The sequence below is a fragment of the Aotus nancymaae genome, unplaced genomic scaffold, assembly GCF_030222135.1.
Source record: "Aotus nancymaae isolate 86718 unplaced genomic scaffold, 86718_ANA_hifiasm-v0.15.2.pri h1tg000076l, whole genome shotgun sequence".
NCBI lineage: Eukaryota > Metazoa > Chordata > Mammalia > Primates > Aotidae > Aotus > Aotus nancymaae.
The window spans coordinates 11999789-12025358 of NW_026988491.1; the positions used below are offsets into that span (position 1 = coordinate 11999789).

The 25570-nt window shown below is 58.2% G+C and overlaps 1 protein-coding gene across 1 annotated transcript in view; it reads right to left on the reverse strand.

Annotated features, from left to right (window-relative positions):
* Positions 1 to 3269: 3269 nt before the first annotated feature.
* CARD10 (caspase recruitment domain family member 10) overlaps positions 3270 to 25570 on the reverse strand; it is a 28846-nt gene continuing 6545 nt past the window's right edge. The window contains exons 4-20 of the mRNA XM_012458908.3: positions 22989 to 23192; positions 21861 to 22016; positions 21164 to 21289; positions 19563 to 19754; positions 17761 to 17895; positions 17329 to 17444; positions 16335 to 16363; positions 15748 to 15871; positions 9461 to 9620; positions 8907 to 9018; positions 8252 to 8495; positions 8034 to 8103; positions 6885 to 6987; positions 5471 to 5629; positions 5268 to 5383; positions 4645 to 4757; positions 3270 to 4267 (exon numbers count right to left, since the gene is read on the reverse strand). Coding sequence (XP_012314331.2) covers positions 4033 to 4267; positions 4645 to 4757; positions 5268 to 5383; positions 5471 to 5629; positions 6885 to 6987; positions 8034 to 8103; positions 8252 to 8495; positions 8907 to 9018; positions 9461 to 9620; positions 15748 to 15871; positions 16335 to 16363; positions 17329 to 17444; positions 17761 to 17895; positions 19563 to 19754; positions 21164 to 21289; positions 21861 to 22016; positions 22989 to 23192 — 2394 coding nt within the window. The 3' untranslated portion in view covers positions 3270 to 4032. The remainder of the gene's footprint in view (positions 4268 to 4644; positions 4758 to 5267; positions 5384 to 5470; positions 5630 to 6884; positions 6988 to 8033; positions 8104 to 8251; positions 8496 to 8906; positions 9019 to 9460; positions 9621 to 15747; positions 15872 to 16334; positions 16364 to 17328; positions 17445 to 17760; positions 17896 to 19562; positions 19755 to 21163; positions 21290 to 21860; positions 22017 to 22988; positions 23193 to 25570) is intronic.

Genomic DNA, 25570 nt, shown 5'->3' on the forward strand with positions numbered 1-25570 from the left:
CTCCACTGCAGACCCCTGAGATCCCGGCTGCCACAGGACCTTGTCACTTACTGTCCCCACCCACAACCCTCCCGAGAGACCTGCTCATCTTACTCTCCCACTCCCTCTGGGCTTTACACAAAGGTCACCATCTCTGTGAGGCCTTCCCTGGCCACTTTATTAACATTGCAATCCCTTGCCCCCTCCTTCCCAGCCCCCCAGGCCTGTCCTTCCCAAGCCTCCTTTTTTTTTTTTTTTTTTTTGAGATGGAGTCTCACTCTGTTGGCCAGGCTGGAATGCAATGGCGCCAACTCTACTTACTGCAACCTCTGCCTCCTGGGTTCAAGCAATTCTCCTGCCTCAGCCTCCCGAGTAGCCGGGATTACAGGCGCCCGCCACCACACCCAGCTAATTTTTTTGTATTTTTACTAGAGACGGGGTTTCACCATCTTGGCCAGGCTGGTCTTGAACTCCTGACCTGGGGATCCACCCGCCTCAGCCTCCCAAAGTGCTGGGATTACAGGCATGAGCCACCAAGCCTGGCCCAGCCCCCTTCTTCACTGTTTTCTCCATCACGCTTTTCATCTTCAACATCCTGTATGTCTTATTTATTGTCTGTCCTCCTCATGAGACTGTCAGGGCAGGATTTCTTTTTTAACCACTGAGTCCCTAATCCCCAGTGCCTAGGACAGTGCCTTGCAGACAAGAACTCAATCAGTATTCATTCAGCACAACAAAGTACCAGGTGGCCGGTGAAGTGAACTGGCCCTGCCGGGCTCAACCCTGCATGAGGACAGCTAGGGGAGAGGAAGGGAAACCAACCCTTTGAATCACCTTCTCATGGGCCAGCCCCCAGCCAGGCCCTTCACAGCCCATATTCTCAGAATGGTGACAATGCCAGCCTTAGTGATGATCACAGGCTCTGTGCCCCACAGACCAGGTTCAAATCCCGACTGGGGGCCGGGCACCGTGGCTCACGTCTGTAATCCCAGCATTTTGGGAGGCTGAGGCAGGCAGATCACTTGAGGTCAGGAGTTCCAGACTAGCCTGGCCAACGTGGTGAAACCCCATCTCTACTAAAAATAAAAAATCAGCCAGGCATTATGGCGGGCACCTGTAATCCCAGCTACTCGGGAGGATGAGGCAGGAGAATCACTTGAACCCGGGAGGCAGGAGGTTGCAGTGAGCCAAGATGGCACCACTGCACTCCAGCCTGGGTGACAAGAGTGAGACTCCATCTCAAAAAAAAATCCCTACTGGGCCACTCACTGTCTGTGTGACCCCAGGCAAGCTACCTTTATCATTTGTAAAATGGGGACAAAAATGTAACTTGGTGATGATTATGGGATGAGTGGGCTTCTCCACCACACAGAAAGGACACTTGACACGGGGAGCAGGCAGAGGCAGTCGAGCCACAGGGCCCAGCCTGTCCCCGGACCAAGCACTGGGGCAGGGGGAGGTTCATTTACCCCAATGCCCAGGGAGTCACAGACATCAAGAGACAGCCACACAGACTCCCTCGTCCTGCCATAAGGCAGAACATGGCACGACCCAGAGAAGTTCCAAGGGCTGGGAGGCTCTGGTGGGCTTTGTGGAGGTGGCATCTCAGCCAGGCTTCAAAGGTCAGGAAGATTCAGGCAGGGATAGCAGCCCAGGCAGCGGGCCACACAAGCACAGGGGCACAGCTGAGGGCAGATTCGGAGCCCGCCACATGAGTTGGGGGGATAAGCCTGGAGGAAGCCCTGGAGTGGAAAGGGACATTGCAGCTGATTCCCATGCAGGGGGTGGCCCTTCCCCCACCACAGCGCCTTTGCCACTCAAGAGTCCAACTCTCCAACCCCTACCCCAGTGGTGACAGACTGGCGGGCCTGAAGGTCCAATCTGCACCTTGTTAAAGACGCCCTGTCGCGGAGAGAGTGGGAAGAGCTGTTTCCCAGGCAATGGCTCCGCCCCAGCCACGCATGCTCACCCAGCCGTGGCCAATCAGTACCCCCATGCTCATTCCACCAGCCACAGGGGAGGACCCTGGGTCCAGAGAGGCCATCTGAGTTGCCAGGGGTCACCTGGCTGGCCAGAGCTTTGGCTTTCGACCAAACCACAGTGCCCTGTGCACCCTGCACTCCATCCTGGGAAAGCCTCTGTGGGCTCCTGGGGCAGCCTGAGCCCACCATCCACCCTGGCAACTCCATGCCCAAGCACCGTCATCCTGCGTGATCCAGCCTCTGAGGCCCTCGCCACCTCTCCCCTATACCCAGTCCTTGTCTCTTCCCACTAGAGATGGGCGCCCCATCCACACCCCAAACCCCTCTCTCAGCTTCCCCATTCCGTTCTCCACCCACCACCCCAAATCCCCAGACCTTAGCCCTTAAGAATTTTTCTTGTCAAACATGGAGATCCAGACCCACCCCTGGAGGCCACAGAGCCCCTCCTTCCTGTCTGCTCCTCTCTTTTTCACTACCCCCCCCTCCCTCCATCCCCTAATCCAGTTGGCCTCAGTCCTGCGCCAACCCCAAACCAGAGTTTCCACAGCCCTGCTCCCCCATCCTTGGAGGCTCCCACAGCCTACAAGGCACAGCCCAAGCTCCTCTGCACTCCCATACCCACCCCAGGACTGCCCTTCCTGACCTCATTTCCAACCCCTCCCCAGGTGGCCAGATCCAACCCAGGTGCTGCCCCTGAGCTTTCGCCCTGGAAGCGACACTTACCTAGTTAGTACATTCAGACCCCCAAGCACCACGGCCTGCCCAGGCTCATCACTGTGGCTGAGGACAGTCACCTGCACTTGGACACATAGGTCCAGTAAATGGTTCTTGAAGAAAGGAATCCCAATTCCCAAGCTCAAGTGGCACCTTCTCCAGGAAGGCTGCCTGGATTGCTCCCAGTGGGAGCAACCATCCTCTCTTGAGTGGAGCCATCTCAGGAACCTGCGAGCATACTGAGGGTTTGCTTTTGAGCTCCTGGGCTCAGCAGTCAGGTCCCTTCAGTCTGAGACCACACCCTGCCAGTTTTGGTGTCCCACTCCAGGGGGCACTCCTCTGATGATCAGCCATGGGATGGGCTGAGCGCTGGGGTGGCCCATCCGTGTGGCCCTTCTCTGGTCATTCAGGGGCGGGTAAGGTGATGCCAGCACAGATGGCGGGCGGCTCTGGGACGAGGCAGGCAGGAAATCTGACCCTCCCGACAGGCAATCAGGGACCTGAAAGGTGGTATCTGCCTGAGCTGGGAGTGGGGACAAATGAGAATGGCAGGGGCCCAGGCCAGGGATACAAGCAAGCAGAAGGCCACTAGTGTCTACGACAAAAGTGTTTAATGTTCCATAATATGCAGCTTCTGAGTGAAAAAGGCCCATTAATCATCCACGGGCTGTACATTCTCATGACAGAGCCCTCCCCTTCCCCCCCCCCAAGAGTGAGGCAGAGGCAGGGGTCTGGCCCTGCGAGGCACGGTCCTGCGTGTGCCCACTGGGAACGCACACGTTAGTGCCCACGTGAAACGGGCGGGGTGTGACATTTACACAGGAGAGAACCACAGACACCCATGTGAGGAGACACGAGGGGCACAGGTGACCGAGGGCGCGGGACACGCCCGCCCCCCCAAACCCCCCGACTGTCCATGCATGGCTGAATCCACGAGGAACGTGAGCTGGATGGCAGAAGTCACACGATAATGGGCTCGGGGCTCCTGGGAGCAGAACAGGCCCAGGCCCTTGGGAGACCTGAGCCTGCCCGTGAGAACTTGAGTGTGCAAACCTGCACAGAGGTGTGAGAACAGACTCCAGGTCGAGTGTTTGTTTAAGGAGAAGACACAGACACACTAGTGAGACCCACTAGTGGGAACGTGGAGACCCCAGGACAGGTGGGGAGGCCCAGAGCAGCAAGTACAGGGGGGAGGGCGCTCTGTCCCGGGGCTCCCGCAGGCTGGGCAGGGCCGAGACAGCCTCGGGGTAAGAGGCCAGAGCCAAGGGCCCTGCGACTGAGAGTCCAAGGTTCTAGGAAGGCTCAGGGCGGGAGGACCCAGCTGGCCTGGGAAGAAGCTGCAGGTATCAGATGAGCCTCAGGCCTCACTGCTGCCGCCACAGCCTCTGCTGCTGCCGCGCTCCACCCACACGAGGCGGGCCTGCTCCTGCAGGATGCGGCCGCGCACCACCTTGGCCAACTCCTCCGCGTGGCCCCACTCATGGGCGGGCACCTGCACCCAGGAGCAGGGCAGCCCCCAGAGCACCTGCTCCGAGCCACGGCACTGCCGCAGCAGCTCTGAGTCCCGCCAGCCTGGCCGGCCCAGCAGTCCCCTGCCGAGAGAGGAGTGGGCAGTGGTCAAAGTGGGGGACGAGGCAGGCGGGAAATCTGACCCTCCCGACGGGCAAGCGGGGACCTGAAAGGTGGTATCTGCCTGAGCTGGGGGTGGGAACAAATGAGGAGAGTGGCCGGGGCCCAGGCCAGGGATACAAGCAAGCAGAAGGCCACCAGGGTCTACTACAAAAGCGTTTAATGTTCCATAATGCGCAGCTTCTGACTAAGGGGAAAGAGTGAAGACAGATAACCCACGAGAGACAGACGGCAGATGGGGCAGGGGAGAGAGGGAGGGAGGCATCCTCCAGGAGGACGTGCTCTGGTCCGAGTGCCCTGCACACTGCCCACTGCCTGATGAGCCACCCACCCACCTCACCTGACTTCCCGGACGTTTTTCTCTGTCACCTCCACGTGGATGACGATGGGGTAGATCTCATTCTGCACCAGCTCCCGCACACCCTGAGCACCCAGCTCCAGCAGGCAGTGCTTCTGCTCGGAGGATCGAGGCTACACTGTACTCCCGGCCCAGAGACATCAGCCTCCCAGGCTCTGCCCCTAGATGGGTGCCTGATCACACCCTCCCAGGTGCCAGTCCTGCTTCCCCACCCACAGGGACCCTGGCAGCAAAGAAGGAACCCAAAGGAGAGACAGGGGACCTGGGCTCATGGGACGACCTGGAGAACAGACCTCCCCCTCGGGATTTAGGCCTCCCCACCTGGAGGATGGAGCTGACCCAAACCCACCCGCCACCCTACAGCTGACCGCCAGCTCCCAGATAGTGGCAAGTGCAAGGACAAGAACGTGTAGATGAGCTGTGTCAGTAGAACACCTTGAGGGGGACCCGCAGGCAGTCAACTGTGCCCTCCCACCCAGGTGAGGAAACTGAGGACCACAGGAGGGAAAGAATTTGCCCAGGGTTGCCCTGGCAGTGAGCAGCAGAGCCTGGGTGGCACTCAGACGCTGGCGCTCAAGCCCAGAACAGCAGCACCCAGCACCTACCTTCCCAACAGACTCCTGGATGGCCCGGATCCTGCTGCCCAGCCCAGGGATGGCAGGCTGGGCCTTGGGGGCTCCGGGCGCTGAGGATGGGCACAGTTCCTCCCCAGAGAGGCTTTCTGCACAGGGAACAGAGAGGGAGAGATGAAGAGTCCGTGGATCGGGCTGCCCGAAACCCCACAGCCCTCCCGGGCACACGGTCTCACCCGCGGGGCACACTTGGAAGTCCAGCCGGGAGCTGGGCAGGTCTAGCAGGTTGCGGATGAGCCGGGGCGCCAGGCACTCGGGCAACAGCACCACAGGCCGCAGGGCAGACACCAGCAGTGGCCGCACCAAACTGTAGGGTCTGAGGCTGCGCTCTGGCTCTGTGGCAGGGGAGGGGCACAGAAGAGATAAGGGCACAGGCAGGCAGGGCAGCAACTCCTCAATACCCCGAAACCCCCACCACCCCTCCCTTCCTAAGTCCTGCTCCTCCTACACGAGTGCGTGTGTGTGTGCACACAGTAGGACGGTGGCAGTAGGTTCCTGCCTGATCCTCTGCCTCATCCCTGCCCCCTACAGGTCATTCTCCACCCAGCGGCCAGAGAGGCTTTAAGAAGCAAATCTGATCATGTTAACTCCCCTGCTTTCGACACACCAGTGACCTCCCAGATTCTCAGGAATAAAAGCCACCTGCTCCACGTGGGTGACGCAGCCCTGCCTGAGCACCTGGGGAGGCTGCCAGCCACCGACCCCACACCATCAGCCTCCTCTCTCCCTTCAGCTGCCTCCAACCACAGGGACTTTGCATGTCCTGGGGCCACTGGAAACCCCACCCCTGCACTACTCAGCCCAGGTAACCCTTGCCCTCCTTCAGAGCCTAGGTCTCACCTTCCCTGGTCCCCAGACAGCAGGGCCCTGGCATGTGCTCCACGGCCTCCAGTTCTCCTCCACTACACACCTCACTCTAATTGTGTTCACAGGCGGGATTATCTGATCCTCTACCCGCTCATTAGACAGCTGAATGAGGGCAGGGAGTCACGTCCCCAATGCCTGACAGAGCTGGTACTCAATACTCACCTGCTGTACCCAACACCCTCCAAGCACACCACACACAGCCATGCCTCTGTGCCTTCTGCCTGGAACGAACTCCTCTTCATCCTTGAAGGCCCCAGTGGAAACTCCCTCTCTTCCAGGAAGTCCTCCCCAACTACCCGCTCCTCTTGCCCTAGATTTGCTACTCCCTCATTTGAGCTCCCTCAGCCCCTTCTCCCTGTCTGGCCTAAGGCCTCACCCTACTGCCTCCGGGAACGCCCCCCCACCCGGGTCCTCATGGCACCTGCCACCACACGTGTGTCAGGAGCGCTGCTACACACACACTGCGAGACAAAAACAGGCCCGTGTTTGTGCAGACGCACAGTCACAGCCACATGCACCTCCCCGCAGGGTCTCCCTCAACCTTGGCAATCACCATGGCTGGGGGTGGGGCTTGTCTCTCAGGCCCCCAGCATGACCCCCACTGAACCCTCACAACAGGCCCTTCTAGGCCAAAGGGGCCACCCAGACTACAGGACACCCAGCTGCACACATTCCTGGCCACCAGGCGCAACACGGGATCCAGCTTTGCGCCCGCACACTCACCTCCACAGGGCTCCAGCAGTGGCTGCTCTGGGGAGTCCCCTGCGGCTGCTCCCACAGGCTTGGGCCTCACCAGCCGCAGTTGGTCCAGGGCTCTCTTCTTCAGCTGGGAGGGTGCAGGGAGATAGGAGGAAACGGGACCCCGGGCTGAGTGGGCCCCACTGCCACCGTGGTCCAGGCTTGCCAGAAGAGCCTGGGTCAGCAAAGGTGCCCTCCTCCACCAGGCCCTCTCCTGTTCTCCCCAGAGCCCAGCACAGTCCCCCAGGCAGGGGAACTGCACCTGCTGTAAACAACACCCTCCAAGCACACCACACACAGCCATGCCTCTGTGCCTTCTGCCTGGAACGAATTCCTTTTCATCCTCAAAGGTGACCAGCTCTGAGGCCCGAGGGAAGCCAGCCCATCCGAGCCTGGTGGAGGAGCCTTAGGTCTGCCCGCCAAGTTACAGACGGGGAGACTGAGGCCCAGAGATCAAGAGGAACCAAATATCACATAGGAGGCCAACTTTAGGGTCTCTGCCAGTGAATTAGCAATGTGGCCTTGGTAGGAAAGCTGATGAAACCAGTAACAACAGCACTGATTATACCAATACCGGACCGGTCTCGAATGCCTGCGACATGACAGACGCTCACTAGCTCACGGAAGCCATCTATCGCCATGGACAGCCTGAGAGGCGGTGCAGCCCTCGCATTTTACAGATGAGGAAACAGCCCCAAGGAAGGTTCAGGAGATTGTCTAAAGTCACACAGCTGTAAGGGGCCGAGCTGGGGCTCCAACGCAGGCTGCCTGGCTGGGCCCTCGCTCTTCCTTTATCTGATGTCTCTGAGCCTCACTTGCCCGTGTGCACAGCAGGACATGCAGCCCAGCCGCCATCCAGGCGTTGGAAAAGGGGATGTGACCGCTGTTTTGTCAAATGCTTACTATGTGCCAAGGTACTCCTGAATACTGGGCATGCTTTATCTCATTTCTAAACTACCCTGCACAGTGAGCTCTGCTGTTCTGTTTTCTGGGCACATAGTAGATGACCAATTAAATCCCCAGGGAAGGAGGGAGGGAGTATCTTCCTAGGTTGCCAGAGAACAGAGCTTGTTAGCTCCCTTTTGGACCCCACCCTTGGGGCCCCCCTCCCACTGCCCACCCAGCCATGCTCACATTACTGCGGGGGCCTCGGTGCCGGCTGGAGGGCAGGCATTTCTCCTGAACTTCTAGGAGCTGCTGGGCTCTGTGGGAGAAAGTGGGATCATGTGTGTAGGAAGGAGAGCCTCTCATCTCCTCCTCAAATGGTGAGAGACAGTGGGAGGAGGGAGAGCACCCCCATCTGGGCCTGGCTCCCAGGGGGACCCCATCCCCGGCTCCTGGCTCTGCGTCACCTCTGATAATTGGGCACAGTGCCCCGGTCCAGGTCCCGCAGAGTGAGGGGGTCAACCCGGGTGCAGAACCATTCCTGCCTCCGCTTGTACGCCGGGTCCACCAGCCGAAGAATCTCTTGGGCTTTCACGCAAAGGGCATGGGGATCTGCCCTCTCGGGCAGGGTGAGGTTGGCACGGATGTAGAAGGGCTCGGCCCCTGGCCCCTTCGCCCAGGCTTCTAGGGCCTCATGGAAGGACTGGCAGGCTGGGCATGGATAGGGCAGGGAGGACGAGAGGAGGATGGTGAGGTCCAGGAATGCCCTTGGTGGGGCCACAAACATGGCCCTCTCGAGGCCTGAGCTTCCAGGACCTCACCTTCCCCTTCTTAGAATGAGAGACTTAGGTTCAGAAGGGGCAGGCACTTGCCCAAGCCCAGTACCCTCTAGGAACAGAGCCAGGACTCAAACCCACATCTCTGGACCCCTAATGCAGTGCTCCTTTCACTGTAAGCTGCTTACAGAGGAAGGGATAGAAGGAGGCAGCAGCCACGGGGAGCCAGGAGAAGGGCAACCGGGGCAAGGCCAGTCCCTTCTCAGGCCCTTGGTCCCCAGCATGCACCACGGACTAGGGAACCCCTCTCTCGGGCCATCAGCTCCAACTCCCAAGCCAGACTTACCCTTCGAGTCCATCAGGGAGGGGAGTGTGGACCCCTGGTTCCAGAGCAAGGTTTTCTGCTGGGCCTCAGCCTCCAGGCACACCCCCTCCAGACCAGCAGCTTCCACTCTTTGCTGGGAGAAAACCCAGGCAGGGAGGGAAAGAAGTGAGCCTCTAAGAGTAGAGCAGCCCAGGGGCTGGTGGAACACCAGGTGTAGGGGTGATCATGCCTCACAGTTCAGATGGTGCCCCCTCGGGAACTGCCATGCCCAGCCCAGTCAGACCCACTCCCATCCACAGGACACCCCACCAACCCACCCAGCTTATCCAGGTCTTTCCCCAGTTGAAGCACAGGGATGTAACGTGCTGTCAGTTGGCCCCACCTCCCAGCCCACACCCAATCAGACTTCAATTAACCCTGGCTGAGCAGGGCAACTGCAGCTAATCAGTGAGCCCACTTCTGCTCTGGCCAATCCCCAGAAGCTCCACCCAGTAATCTTGATCCGCCAACCAGGGGGCGTCCAGCTGGAGCCAAAGCACTGACTCCACCCCCCAGCTCAGGAGGCGGGACCTCACCTCTCTCGGTTCCATCCTGGCTGACCCAGGCCCAGAGATCACCCTCCGCACCACAGCCCCAGACCATCTGTCCCCATAAAATGACAGTCCATCTGGGCCCTTGTCCTGTGGCTCTGGGCCCCCTGGGGGGCTCCGGCCAGACACTCGGATAGCCAGAGACCTGAGAAGCGAGAAAGGAGATGGGAATTAGAGTCCAGTCAGTACTTGGATTCAGTTCAGCATTCTTGGAAAACCACAATGATTCCATTCCCCAAGTATGCCATGACTCGAATCCCCAGGCCTCTGCATCTTCTGTGCCCTCTGCCTGGAATGCCCTTCCTCACCTTCTCTACCTGGGAAATGCTGCTCATCTTTCAAAGCTCAAGTCACAAGCAGCCTCTCCCCTGGACCCCTGGGCACACGGTGCGGTGGAGTCTGCCACAGGAGCACTCCAACTTTGCCTTGCCACAGCCCTTTCATTTCCTCCGTGAGAACAAACACCTTCAGGACCAAACCTGTATACTGTTCAGCTCTGAATCCCTGGCCCAAACCCAGTCTCTGGTACATAGCAGATGACTCATAAAAGCTTGTTATGCAGCCAGGCATGGTGGCTCATGCTTGTAATCCCAGGTAATCCCAGCACTTTGGGAGGCCAAAATGGGTGGATCACGAGGTCAGGAGTTCAAGACCAGCCTGGCCAACATAATGAAACCCTGTCTCTACTAAAAATACAAAAAAATTAGCCAGGCGTGGTGGCGGACACCTGTAATTCCAGCTACTCGGGAGGCTGAGGCAGGAGAATTGCTTAAACCCGGGAGGCGGGGGTTGCAGGGAGCCAAGATCACACCATTGCACTCCAGCCTGAGTGACAGAGTGAAACTCCATTTCAAAAACAAAAAAAAAAAAGCTGGTTATGCTCACAGTCTGGGATGGGAGGTCGCCATTAGCATGTGGCACAGATCTGAAGGTGGTTACAGCCAGCAGTGGAAGCAGAGAGGAGAGCCTTCCCACGGAAGAAGTGCCTGGGCTATACCCTGCTGAAGAACAGAAGCACTTTGGTGACGGATGGAGGGAATGGAGTTCCAGGCTGAAGGAATAAAGTAGAGCAAAGGTATGGAGGACAGAATACAGGATGTGTGGAAGAACCGAATAACAGTAGTAGCAGCGAGCACTTCCTGGGTGCTTTCCATGCGCCAGACACCATGCTGAGCTTCTTGCCCTAATTCTCGTTTCACATCCGGGGAAGCAGCTGCCAGGAAAGACAAACTGGAGCCAGCCTTTAAAGGGCATGGAACAGAGGCGTCTGGTTTTCCTCCCATGGGCAGTGGGACCACTGACAGTTAAGACATCACCAAAATCCCCATCATGGTAGGGTTCTTGGATGAGAAAAGGTGAGGCCTTGGGGCCAGGCTCAGAGAGAAGTGAACCCCAAGTCTCCTGCCAGACCCCCGGGCCTGGAGGAGGTTGGGAGACCAAGGTTGGCAGGTGTGCCGACTGGAGAGGCAGCGGGGCAAAGCGTCTCCTCCTACCCCAGCAGCTGCAGCCCAGACACAGCTGCACTGCCCCCTGCTGCCAGCCTGGGGAGGGTGAGGCTGCAGAGAGCTTCACCCAATTGGCACGGCTGTAGGGAGCAGCCCCGCCCCCTCAGGTAAGACACAGAGCCAGGCGTGGGAAGCAACGTTCAGCGCACCTTGTCCTGGCTGCATGGAGGTGACCTGGAAAGGGGGGAGGCCTGAGACCCAGCCTGGCTATGCTGGCCGTGGCTGTATGGCTGGAGCACACGGTCTACTCCAAACCCCAGCACAAACTGCACCCTAACCTGGGCAAATGAGCCAGCTGCTAAGCGTCAGTTACCGCATGCATAACACAAGGCTGACAATGGCACCCCAGACCTCTGTGGGTGTGGGGGGCACATGACACAAATAAAAGATGATAATGCAGGGAGAGGTGGAAACCAGAGGGCTCCGGGGCCTTCAAACTGCAGGCCCCGCCCGTAGTGGGTGCTGACATTTACTGGGTTGTGGCCAGCGCAGCTAGATAATGTGATGCAAGAGAAAGTAGAAGGCTACCCCCGCCCCACCACCGCCCCAGTACTTCCAATTGTTATCTCATGACCCTTTTGTTCCAGGCGTGTGCACCGGGTTTCCCTCACTGTGGGTTGTGGCCAGATGGTCTGAGAAGAGCAGCACGCAGTGCGCCAGCAGGAACGCTGGGGTCAGACGGCCGGGCTGCTCAGCTGCTGAGCCTTGGCTCCACCTACTTCCCTCACTACTCGCTGAGTTCAGACATGGGCAGCTCTCAGAACAGGGCCCAGTAGACACTAAGTGCTTGGACAAAACTAGACATTTACTGGCATCAGGTGTGATTCATAACAAATCACCTCTCTCGCCTCAGTTTCCCCACCTGTTTTAAACCCACAGACAACTGACCATCATGGCCTCCCCGGACCAGAGCCCAGTGAGCAAAGGCACCCAGACTCTGCTGCCAACCCCACCCACCCCTACTCAATCCCTCTTCCACCCACCTCTCCTCTGCAATGGAAGCATCAAGGCTGACCTCAGCCTTGACCTCAGACCTTCAGGCTCTTGACAACTCCTGCAGCTCCCTGAAGACCCAGCTCAGGCGTTCCCCTCCTCCAGGACGCCCCTACCAACCTCCCCAAAGGACCAGTGACTTCTCTGAGCCTCCACAGACATGGATACCCGCTCCCAGCACTCCTCGGAGTCTGCAGAGCCCACCTGGGGTTGGCCAGGAGCAGGGTCCAGAGAGGGTCCCTCCCACCCCAGCCTCAGCAGACAAGCAGGAGGGGTAGAGAAAGGACACGGCAGGGAGAGGGGCTGCCTGCTCCCCACTCCCAGGACTGGCTGACCAGCTGGCTGCCTCCACACCTGCCTGTGGGTGCTGAGAAGCACAGCATCCCTAGCCAGCAGGTGATGGCTCCCAGCCCCTCCCCAGTCAGGTCATGTCAGGCACACAGGAACAGGCAAGTCTACCAGCTCGGCCAGCTCTGAGCAGTGATGGACCACATGGCCTCAGTGAGTGTCACCCAGGGCGATCTCTGAGTAGTCTTCGTGCCTGCTTGGTACCAGGTGAGGGACCTGATGCTGAGACTGACGCATGCCACACAAATCACCTCAGTCAATCCTCCTGACAACCCAAAGGTTGAGGTAAGGAAAACTGAAACACAGGAAAGTTAACTTGCCAAGAACGGCACAGCCAGTGGGCCATGGAGCCAGGCAATGACTTATAGTAACACTCTCTTTGCAAGGAAGGTGTCAGAGATCCCCTGGGTCCACGTGAACGAGCAGGGGCAGTGGCAGGGCTATGCTGGGGAGACGGCACCCCGAAACCCTCCAGTGCTCTCCATGCCCTGCCCCTCTCACCCAGCACCTCACTTGGCTCATATGCTCTCCCTTGCTGTCCCTCACCCGGCTATCTGTCAGCCTGACCCTGGCCTGCCCCAGTCCCTGACTAGCCATCATCCCCTCCCAGGCTCCAAGAGCTGGAAAGGGCAGGGCAGAGAGGCTGAGGGCAAGAGATGGGCAGAAAATGGGAAAAAGGAGAGAAAATCCCCAGCATGATGCCCAGCACACAGTGGGCACACGACACAGGCGCGAGAGCTCCAACAGCCCGGCACACAGTGGGCGCACGACACAGGAGAGAGAGCTCCAGCAGCCCGGCACACAGTGGGTGCACGACACAGGCGCGAGAGCTCCAGCAGCCCAGCACACAGTGGGCACACAGTGGGCACACGACACAGGCGCGCGAGCTCCAGCAGCCCGGCGCACAGTGGGCGCACGACACAGGCGCGAGAGCTCCAGCAGCCCGGCGCACAGTGGGCGCACGACGCAGGCGCGAGAGCTCCAGCAGCCCGGCGCACAGTGGGCGCATGACACAGGCGCGAGAGCTCCAACAGCCCGGCACACAGTGGGCACACAGTGGGCACACGACGCAGGCGCGAGAGCTCCAACAGCCCGGCGCACAGTGGGCGCACGACGCAGGCGCGAGAGCTCCAGCAGCCCGGCGCACAGTGGGCGCACGACGCAGGCGCGAGAGCTCCAGCAGCCCGGCGCACAGTGGGCGCACGACGCAGGCGCGAGAGCTCCAGCAGCCCGGCGCACAGTGGGCGCACGACGCAGGCGCGAGAGCTCCAGCAGCTAAGATAAGGGAAGGCACATCGGAATCCCCAATCGGCTCCGAGGGGCCTGTGACTTGGGAGCAATGTCTAACTGATGGAACTTCAGTGTCCTGGTCTGTGTAACCAGGTTAAAATTCCAGCCTTGCAAAGTTGCTCTGGGGGCTAAACCGCAACGGCAGCAGTCATCATGGCAAAGAGCCAGCGTGTGCTGATGTCCACTGTGCGTGTTCTGAGCGTTCTAGAAGGGAGACTGGGACCCCCCACCTAGTGACCCAGGGGACAGGCACTACTGGAGCCCATTTTATAGAGCAGGAAACTGAGGCACTGGGAAATTCAGAGACTTGCCCACGGTCCCACAGTAGCAAGTGCTGGCACCAAAGCCTGCTCTTCCCACCTCACCATAAGACACCCCCAGGAGACACACAAGTTACCCCAACCAGGGCCCTGTCCACACCCTCATCTCCCCTCTGCCTGTCCGCCTCCGTCCCTCTCTCTCTCCCTCTCTGTCCACCACCTCCATGCCCTCCCCAGCCTGTGTTCTTCCCCAGGAACCCCTCTCCTCCCCAGGAACAGCACGGGCAGCAGAAGTGGCCCCATGTGATCGCGGGGCCTGGGCGGGGCAGGGACAGAGGCTCTTGCTCCCTGGCTGCATCCTGGCGCCCCCGGGACAGCAGCCAGGACCCCTGCTGCAGCCCAAACTGGAGGAAGGGAGGAAGGGCTGAGGCGGGCAGGAAGGGAGACGCCTCCACCCCTTTCCCGAGAAGCACGTCCTGCTCAGGCAGAAACAATGTCTCGCTAGGCCCACTGCCGGGGGTCAGGTGGGGGCAGGGCCTGGGTGGACACTGGGCTGACCAAGCTGCTTCGGAGGCCCTGGTCCTATGCTATACTGATCTGCTGTGTGACCTGTCCCTCTGCACCCAACACCGTCACATTCCAGCGCTGACAGTCTGTGCTTCTGACGCCCTTTGCAAAACCCAAGTCCAATCAGGTCACTGTGAACCCAGACCTGGTGCTTCCCAACTGTGTGATCCTGGGTAAGTTGCTTAACCTCTCTGAGCCTCTATAAAACAGATCATTAGCCGGGCACAGTGGCTCACGCCTATAATCCTAGCTCTTTGGGAGGCCGAGGTGGGTGGATCACGAGGTCAAGAGATCGAGACCATCCTGGCCAGCATGATGAAACCCCATCTCTACTAAAAATACAAAAATTAGCCGGGCATGGTGGCGCACACCTGTAGTCCCAGCTACTCGGGAGGCTGAGGCAGGAGAATTGCTTGAACCCAGGAGGCGAAGGTTGCGGTGAGCGGAGATCCCGCCATTGCACTCCAGCCTGGGTAACAAGAGTGAAACTCCGTCTCAAAAAAAAAACAGAGATCATCATAATTATGCCTCCTCCCAGGAGAAAGGGCATGCTGTAAAACAGCCAGCAGCTGGCCTTACAGTTAATAACTAAACCCTCCCAGGGTTCCCAGAGTCTACAAGCCAAAGTCCGCACTCTCCCAGCCTGACTCAGGACGCCCTCCCCCTCGCTCCCCCTCCAGCCACCGGATGCTCTCCCTACCTGCTCTCTCCTCCCAGCTGAGTCCCAAGACCACAGTGGCAGTGCGGCCCCCGCTGTGCCCCAGCCCTCCTGAGATCCACTGGCAAGTCTGAACAGCGGCCACGCACCCAGCACGTGGCCTGCAGTGCACACTCTGCACTAATGGGTTTTGTGACTCCTGTTACCGGCCCATGGCTGGCCCAGTCACAGGGAGTCCCAGCCCACCCACAGCATGAAGCTTTGCTGGGTGGCTCAGTCCCAGGGACTCAGGATAGGCAAGACATTGAGACAAGGACAGCTTGTAAGTAACTTTGACTGAGCACCTGCTGCAGGTCTGGCAGAGCTGGGGGCTTTGCTTATGTGAGCAGAGCCCTCAAAAGACCCACGTGCAAAAAGGGTCATCTCCCTTTAGCACTGAGGAAACAGAGGCCCAGAGAGGTGAAGGGACCAGCCCAGGTCACAGGGACAATCAATAGTGGCAGCAGGATTTGAATCCAAGGGCTGTCCCTGTCTATGGACCTTCATCTTCCAGCAGTTGCATAAAACAGGGGTGAGGCAGCTTCTCCTCCCACCTTGCCCCTGTTCCCTCTCAGTCTCCCTGGCTCCACCCACTGCAGGCAGCCGCAGTACCTGTTAAGGAAGTCCAGGCCACAGCCCCGCGCCAGGAGGCCTTCCGGCTTTCCCAAAGGCCACACGCTGTCGGAGGAGGACGACGAAGAGAGGCCAGGGGACCAGGGCTTAAGTGTCACACTCCCTGGGAAAGAAGAATGAGGTTCAGGGGTCTAGGACCAGGAAACAGGGGCAGCCAGGGTCCATGACTGGGACAGACACCCCTCCAGCCCAGGACCCGAGGGCCTTGGCAGGTTTGACCCAGAAGCACATCAGACCCACATGGGCTCAGAGATAGGTCAGGGCCCACCAGGCTGATCCCGCAGTTTCCCGGAAGAGGGTGAAAGGTGGCCCAGAACTGAAGAGCCTCATACATCACAGCCAGGAAGAGAAGTGAGGGCCAGGACTTGGCTCAGGGTGAGAGGCCAGAACCAAAGGCCCCAGGGGCCTCCCAGGCACAGCCTTTCTGCCTGGCAGGGGCCACAGTGGGGCTTCAGGGAAGGGGATACAGGCCAAGGGTAGGGCAGGTCGCACAGACTCCAGGTGGGCTGCAAAGCCATTCCCCCGCCCCCGGATGAGCCCTCCCCATGGAGCTCAAGGGCTGTTACCTGTGATGTCTGACATGCTGCTGAAGGACCTGGGCAGAGAAAGGGCAGGGAGGGGGCAGGAGGTGAGGCACGGTGGGCACTCTGCCTTGCCCCCTCGTCCTGCCCCCACACCAGAAAAAGGTCTCACAGCCACCAAGCAAATGCAGGCTAGACTCAAGGTGGGGTCCCAGGCACAGGGCACCCATGCCACCTGGCTCTCCTAAACTCACAGGGCAAGAAGTTAATGTCCTGGTCTCTGTCCATTGTTGTTCAACCCCGAATGCCCTGGCATGCCCTTCAAAGCCAGCTCTTTCAATGCCACCTCCTCCTAGAAGCCTCCCCTGATCTCTCACCCCCTCATCTCACCCTCCTTTGCCACCTTTGTGGTTTGTGGCTCCCAGGTACACCTCCTAAATTAAACCATGATCTCTTCATCAGACACCCCCTTGGGACAGACCCACACAGACCAAGACGATCCTGATCACAGCCTCCCAGCGCCCAGCCCCTCACCGGTAAAGGGATAAATCAAGGGCTACTTACAAGGGGGAAACGGTGACAGGGAACATGCCCAGGAGGCAGGTATCTCCCACCCTTGGTCTTGCCATCAGAGGCTGTCCCTTGGTTTTTCTGGTCCCTATTTGCTGCTGATGCCCAAACCTGGGGCCTGGCTTTCTTGCCCAAGGTCCCTGACACCTTGAACCATTCTCCACGTCCCCTAGTCCTGAAGCATCAAGCTTCTCCTTGGGTACAGGATCTTCAAGGCTTGACCTCCAGTGACTCTCCTGCCAGGCTAGGGCTGAGTTCACTCTGCCTATTGGCCTTGTTTTAACCCTGACCTCGGTCACCCCGTGACTCACAGGGCCTGGGTTTCCAGAGCTCCTGCCACCTGAGGGCAATAAAGGGAGGTGACTGCCTGGACCTGACTCTGGCATTGCAGATTCTGAGAGGTGGCTGTTCGGGAAACAGTAGCCCCACCTCCCTGGGCGTCTGCTGCTGCTATCTCCAGCCATCTCACCTCTTAGGGGGTTCCGGGTCCTCCTCACGCTGCCGGCGGAGGATGGAGCCGGCACTGGGCGGGAAGGGCAGGATGGAGAGCCGGTTGATCTCCCTTTCACTGTCTGTGGTCTCCTCCTGCGATGCCATGACAGGGCCTGGGTCACCTTCCCAGTCCTCAGCACACCTGGCTTGTGCCCCTTCCACAGATGAGGAGCAGGGCCCAGGGCAGAGGAGTGGGCTCTGCAAGGTCACAGTGTACAGTGGCTCCCCAGCTCTCCCAGCACCCAGCCCCGGCAAGGAACTGGCTCTGGGTGAGCTTCAATAAAGTACTTGGCCTCCCTGCGCCTCGGTGTCCTCACCTGTGAAATGGAGCCTTCAGAAAGCACTCTCTGCCTTAGTAATAATGTCATAGCAGCGTACCCCTTTATTTGGGATGGGGCAGGTGTCTTACCGAGGGGTGAGGCTCAGATCCCCCTGTGACAGCGGCCTCCCCAGTTGCCTCTGGGCCTCCCAGAGGGGAGGGGAACTCGCTCAGGCTCCAAGTGCTGCTGAGGTTGGAGCACAGGGAATGGGAGGAGGCGCAGGCCTAGAAGAGGGAGAGGAGAAGAAGAAGGTGAGCAGTGCCAGGCCCAAGCCAGCCACAGGCCTTTCCTGACTGCCTGCCATGTGCCAGCACGGGACAGATCCCTGTCCTCAGGGAGTTCACAGCCTAGAAGAGACAAACTGTCAATCAGCAGACACGGGAACAAAATAACGCCAAGCTGAGACGACAGCAGAAGGAAGCTGCCGGGCACAGAAAACACACAAAGACCCCTCCAGCCTGGGGCCCAAGTACTTTCCAAAGAAAGTAGGGTTTGAACTGAGAGCCCGAGGGTATACAGGTGCTAAGCAGGTCCAGCTGGGATGGGCCAGGCAGAGGAACAGCATGTGCAATAGCCCTGAGGCAGCACTGTGATGCATTCCAGTTAAAAGGCTAAAACCCATAGAACCCGGCTAGAGGACAACAGGAACCTCATCTGCAGGGCCTCTTGGGCATGAAAAGGGACTCTGTCTCTACCTAACCGCAAAAAAGCCAACTGGAGGTTTAAAAAAAAGTCATCAGGCTGGGCACAGTGGCTTACGCCTGTAATCCCAGCACTTTGGGAGGCTGAGGTGGGTGGATCACCTGAGGTCAGGAGTTCGAGGCCAGCCTGACAACAAGGAGAAACCCTGTCTCTACTTAAAATACAAAATTATCTGGGCGTGGTGGCACAGGCCTGCAATCCCAGCAACTCGGGAGGCAGGAGAATCTCTTGAAACCGCTAGAGGGAGGTTGCAGTGAGCCAAGATCGTGGCATCGCATGCCAGCCTGGGCAACAAGAGTGAAACTGTCTCAAAAAAAAAAAAAAAAAGTCAGGGATTCATGCTTACTTCCATTCCCCCAGACCCTAGTGCTTCAAAACCAGGCCTGCAGAGTTCATTGTCAGGCAACTCAAAATAAGAAAAAGCAGGCTAGGCGTTCACGCCTCTAATCCCAGCACTTTGGGAGGCCGAAGCTGAAGAATCACTTGAAGTCAGGAGTGTGAAACCAGCTGAAACCCCGTCTCTACTAAAAATACAAAAAACTTAACTGGGCCTGGTGGCAGGTGCCTGTAATCCCAGCTACTAGGGAGGCTGAGAATAGCTTGAACCTGACATCCAGCCTGGGCGACACATCGAGACTCTATCTCAAAAAAAGAAAAAAGGAAAAATCAGAGCTCCCAGAAGCAGCCTGAGGACCATGGTCCAATGTACAAAGGCTCTGGGACTCCAGCTCCAATGCCAGCTGGCTGTGTGGCCTTGGGCAAGCCCCCGACCCTCTCTGGGCCCTGTCCGATGAGAGGATTAGACCAGCTGGTCTCTGAGGGATGCTTATGCCCATGTTAGTCCTAACTAGCTGGTCTCTGAGGCCCACGTTTGGCATTCCAACATGCACACAGGACCCCGGGCAGCCAGGCTTCCCCAGCTAAATGCAAAGACCAGCTCCAAACTACCCTTCGTGTCCCAGGAGCAACTCCAGAAACTCAGAGACCAACATGTACCTTTCCCTCCCACCCCCCCGGCTTACCAGCCCAAACCCAGCCCACCCTGGGTCCCAGTTCCCACCCCTAACTAAGGGCTCTTCCCACTTCCCCCAAGCTTCCTCCCCTGGCTGAGGTCTCCCACCAGAGCTGGCACGTTCCCAGCCCTGGCCAAGAGCTCCTGCCAGGACCCCCACAATCCTGACCCGCTCACCTTGAGGCAGGTGCCACCCTGGGCCCGCTGCAGCTGCACCTCCAGCAGAGCCTTGGTGCCCTCCAGGCTGGTGAGCGCCGTCAGCAGTTCATCGCGCTCTGCCTCCAGGCCCCGCACCTGCTTGCGGTACTGGTCCTTCTCAATGAGGCTCTGTGAGTACTGCAGCTGGATCCGGTCACGGCTCTGGATGGCCTAGGGTGGGGGGAAGGGAGGCAGCAGCTGAAGGAGCCACCCTGGCCCAGCTGTCCGGGCCTATGACTTGGAGAATGGGGACAGTAACGAGAACGGCAGCTATCACTTACTGAGCACTGTGTACCGGGCCCTGAGCTCAGTATCAGCTTATTTAAATATCTTCACACAAACTGGCTACGTTAGATACTATTAATATTATTTTTGTTCTGCAGATTGGGGAAACTAAGCCTGGAGGGACAGAGCTGGGATTTAAATCAGGAAGTCCATTTGCACGATCCCGGCTCTCACCATTTCACCAAGAACTGAAAACCTTTCCATGAGACGTGCTGTGTGCCAGGGGCTTTACTCACGGCATCCCAGTCGGTGGAGAAGCTGAGTCAAACCCAGCCTATTGCATCCACAGTGAAGACCAGGGGCTCTGTCACCTGTCACCCACGGCCTTAGAGCTGAGGGGAGCCCCATAAAATGCAGATTCCTGAGGCCCACCCCGGACACCTGAATCAGAATGTCCAGAGAATGAAGCCCCAGATTTGCATTTTGAAGCCTGCCAGGGGATCCTGAGGCCATTTCTAATATATAGACTTCGGCTAAGCAAGGTGGTTCACACCTGTAATCGCGGCACTTTGGGAGGCTGAGGGGGATGGATCGGTTGAGCCCAGCCTGGTCAATAGGATGAAACCCTCCCTCTACTAAAGAAACAAAAACTAGCCAGGCATGGTGGCACATGCCTGTAATGCCAGCTACTTGGGAGGCTGAGGCAGGAGAATCATTTGAACCCACGAGGCAGAGACCACAGTGAGCTGAGATCAAACCCTGCACTCCAGCCTGGGCGACAAAGCTAGACCCAGTCTCAAAAGTAATCCTAATAGTAATATGTAGACTTCAACTCTTCCAGTGGAATTCACACTTGGTCAAGGACAAAAACCTCCTGCCCGCCCCTGCTGCACATGGAGCCTCACACCAGGAGGCTTGGGGCCTGGTGGCACTGGCCGGAGGTCCTCAGCACACCCCACAACCTTGGCAGGAGACAAGGGTCATAGTGCCCAGGGACTGAGAGGCAAAACTTTGAGGCATTTCTTCATCAGCAGCTGCTTCTAAGCACCTCCTCTGTGCTGAGCTTGTCTTTGAGATGGAGAAAACAAGGGATTCAGAAATGAAGACACCAGGGTCAGCTTCTGTAACTGTCACGGAAGCTGAGATGAGGCCGGCGGCTCCAGGGTGTCAGGTTGGTATCTCAAGGGCTCCAGGTCCCCGTCTGTCTCCCTGCCGCCTACGTGCCCCATCCTAACCCACCAGGGAGCTGCTCACGTCTCTTTCTACCATTCTAGTCCCCTCCATTCCTCCTCGTCTCCCCCCACATGAGAACTAGCACCTGGCTGAGGGCCTGGCACACAGCAGGCCGGGCTCACCTGGTCCCGCTCCTTCTCGATCTCCTCGAGCTGAGTCAGGACAGTGGCCATGCGGTGCTTGTACAGGTCACAGTCCTTCTGCAGTGTGCGGTGCTTCAGCTGCAGGTCTTCCATCCCCTGCAGGTACTGAGGGCAGCACGGGCGGGGTCAGACCACAGGGCTGGGGACCACAAGAAATCTCACCAGCAGGTGCCCGGGAGCGCCAGTGAGAGACGCTCTCCCCGAGCCTGAGACCCAAAACAAGTCCCCTCCTGCCCAGTGGAGTGGTCTGAGCCACTGACTTTACCTCCCAGGCCCTCAACTGCCTAATCTGTAAAATGAGAAGAATGATCATCATTTCACCCAGCCAGCCACCCTTGGCCTCCCCACTGAAGCCAAAACCGGCCCCTTCCCCAGCTCTGCATCTCCCACGGTGCTCATTGCCTTCAGCTGCAGGAAATAGCTGACGTGGGACTGTGTGTCTCAGGTACTGCCAGCCTCCCCTGCTGGAGTTCCCCCTAAGGGAGCAGGCACCTTTGTTTTGCTCACTGCGGCGTCTCAAGCACAGTGAAGGTGTGCCTCCATCAATATCCGAGAATGAATGAACACAGTTCTCAGCACAGCGCCCGCGTGAAGTGGATGCTCAGGGAAGGCGTGAGCACGCAGGCCCTGCCTGACACCCTCCCCAACCAGGGGCAGAGCACGGGTAGGGCCCCACCTGGTCTCGCAGCTCCTCGGCCCACTGCAGCTCCCCCTGCACGTCGTGCAGCTTCTGGCACAGCTCCTGCTTGCTGTCCTGCGCCTCCCTCCAGTCATGCTCTAGGATGTCCAGCAGGATTCGCTCAGAGCCCGGGGCCCCCGGCTGGCTCGCTTCCTGGGGATCGCAGGGCAGGGCCACCTCAGGGTCTGGCTCAGGGCCCACCCTAGGCATGGGGAGGAAGGGGACATGCAGCTCTCCAAACCCACCTGACCAGCTCTGCCATGCTGGCCTGGGGCCTTGACCTCTCTGGATCTCCATCTCCCGCTCTGCAGAGTGGGCGTGGCCCCGCCAGCCCTCCCCACCCTCCAGAGAGCATCTGGGGTGCAAATAAGCTAAGTGGATGAGGGTGTGGCTGGACAAGTTCAGCCAGGATCTGATTCCTAAGCAAGCACCAGGCGCAAAGTCATGCTCTGGCCCTCACCCAGCATCCGGGGCAGCAGACAACGGCCACTTCCAAGGCCTACCCGCCCCCCATGACTGGGGGTCTTCAAGGGGCTGAGCCTGGCCCAAACAGGTAGACCCTGGACCTAAGATCCTGCCCCCAGAACCATACCCAGCCAAGTGCCCCAACCCCAGGAAAGGCACTAGCTCCCATCCCCCACTTCCTGCATGGAACAATGGCCAAGATCAGGCCCATGCAGCCGCTGACCTGCCACTGACCTGCCACAGGACATGAAGCAAGCCTGGACCACCAGACCACACCCTCTACAAATCCGATCAAAGCTGGGACCCTTTCCCCAGAAAAATGCTCACACTCAAAATCAAGTGGACAGTTTTAGGGAGTTCGGGGGCCTTCTGGAGGCTGCTCACACACCCCAGACCAGGCATCCAGAGACAGCCACGTGCTAAGGGCCCTCAGCTCAGAGCTTCAGGCAAGAGGCTGCCGGGACTCCAACCAGATCTCAAATTCCTCATTCTGAAATCCTCAGCTTCCCAGGCCTTGGGAGGATGAGTGAGCAGCAAGAGGGCCTGGTTTCCGGATCTGACCCCGCCCCACCTCTGTGCCCACAAGCCCCAGCCCTCGTACCAGCTGCAGACCCTCCTAACCCCCACAACCCCCATGCCCATGAGCCCTGGCCCTGGTACCTGGTGCAGGCCCTCCTGCAGCTCCCGCAGTGACGCCGTCAGCCGCTGGTTCTCAGCACGCAGCTCGCAGACAAGGTCCACGTTGTCCGGCTCCTTCTCCTTCTCCTTCTCCTTCTCCTCCGCCCCAGGAGGCGGCCCCCTGGCCCTTCGCAGCAGTGCACACTCTTCCTCCAGCCGACTCACCTTGAGCTTGAGCTGATCCACCTGGAGCCCAAGACATGGGTCAGCCCAGAGGGGGACACACTGGGAGCCACAGGTCACAGGGGCATCACTGGGTGCCTCCCAGATTCCCAGAGAGGCCTGAGCAGAAGCCCTCCCCAGGCTTGTCTGTGAAGACAGGACAGGCCACGCAGATATTAAACAAACGGCTGAGGAAGGAGCATGGGGCAGCCAGGTCAAGGACACCTCCCAGGGGAATCCACTCTAAGAACTTGTAACCGGACGTGCCGCATCACCACGTGCTGTCTGACCGGCATTGCAACACTGAGTGCCATCAATTCAGCCCGGTATTCTCATGGCAGAAAAGGAGGAGGGGCCACATCAAGAATGAGAATAGCCGGGCGCGGTGGCTCCCGCCTGTAATCTCAACACTTTAGGAGGCTGAGGCAGGTGGATCATCTGAGGTCAGGAGTTTAAGACCAGCCTGACCAACATGGTGAAACCCCGCCTCTACTAAAAATATAAAAATTAGCCAGGAGTGGTGGCACATGCCTGTAGTCCCAGCTACTCGGGAGGCTGAGGCAGGAGAATGGTTTGAACCTAGGAGGCGGAGGTTGCAGTGAGCTGGGATTCCACCACTACATTCCAGCCTGGGCGACAGAGCGAGACAATGTCTCAAAAAAGAAAAAAAAAAAAAAAATGGAGGGAACCAGGCTAGGTGTGGTGCTCACGCCTGTAATCCTTACACTTTAGGAGGCCGAGGCGGGTGGATCGAGACTAGCCTCAGTAACACAGTGAGACCTCGTCTCGACAAAAAATTCAAAGCATTAGTTGGGTGTGGTGGTGAGCGCCTATTATCCTAGCTACTCAGGAGGCTGAAGTGGGAGAATCACTTGAACTTTGGGAGGTTGAGGCTGCAGAGAAGCATATTCACACCACTGCACTCCAGCCTGGGCTACAGAGCGAAACCCAGTCTCAAAAGATAAAAAAAAATGGGAAACGGTCAGACCCCAGCTCTGTTTCTAGCTGTGTGTGACCCTGGGCAAGTCATGGCCCCTCTCTGTACCTCAATCTCATCTGTACCTGGGGTACAGGAGAGGAGAGGGTGATGGTTTTGAAAGTTGAGGGTCTCATCCGGAACAGGAACTAGAGGCTCCCCCGACAAGCCAACATCTCACCTCAACACACTCTCAGGAAACAGACTTGCATCTGTCCACTCTGAAAGGAATTCCTAACAGAGCCTCTACTCTCTAAGATCTGGCTGTTGGTTCATCTCCCTCAACTGTCATCCTCTACAAGTCACTTACGTCCTCTGGGCCTCAGTTTCTTCATCAGTAAAATGGGCCCAGTCAATCTCCTGGCCTCATCATTTGCCTCCCAAAAGTGTTGCAAGAATCAAACAAGACAACATGTGGGCAGAGACCTCTAAACGGTGAGGGGCAGGCTACAGAGCTGCCACAGTGTGACCACAGCTTTAAATAAAATCCCAGGCCGCTAACTGATCACCAGTTTGGAGTGTGCAGCCAGAATCTGGCCCAGTGCGATGGGTGGGCAGCTGTGGGGTGACCGCCTGGCTGGGGGAGCAGACATGCACGGCCAGTTTGCTGGACTATGAGTGCACTCGGCCAGGGGTGAGTGCACATGGGGTCTGAGGTGGCCAGACAGTGACAAGAGTGGCATGGCAGCAGGTGGCAGGCCATAAAATGAAGTCATTGTTGGGAAAAGGTCACAATGACTTTTGGTGCTATAGTCAGGCATGCAACATCTGATGCCCTAGGACTGCCCTGGCCTCTTGTGGAAAATGACTTGCTAGTCCCCCAGCCTTCAGAGGCTAGAATGGCACACCACACACACAAATACACACACACATACACACATACACATAAACACAAACACACATGCACACACACACATACATACACACAGGCACACATACACATATACACACACACGCACACATACACACACACGGGTCTGGAGGCTGGGTCGGGCAATTGTACAAATGAACAGTCCACTCCTCCTCCTCCGCAAAAGACTCAGAAAGAAATTCATGACTCCTGCATTCCTTTCCACTCACAAAACATGCTTTGTGAGCAGCCAGAGAAAGACAGCTCGTTACAAGGACAACTGGGGTCACACCCGCTCAGCAAACCGCAGCCACACACCAGGGCCTCCTCCCTGACCCTGGGCCAGCCAGCTTCCCTGATTGAGCTCTAAGGACAGGACACCTGGGTGTCTCCGACGGGCACCAGGAATTATGGATGCATTTAATCCCAGTGTACAAACCCACTGGGCACAAAATTATAGTGTTCGTGCCGTCAGTTTATGTTGCTTAGAAATAACAGCTCATTAAATTTGCACCTTATAAAACACGGTATTAAATCTCAGCCACCACACACCTGTCCATGGGAGGTGGGGACACA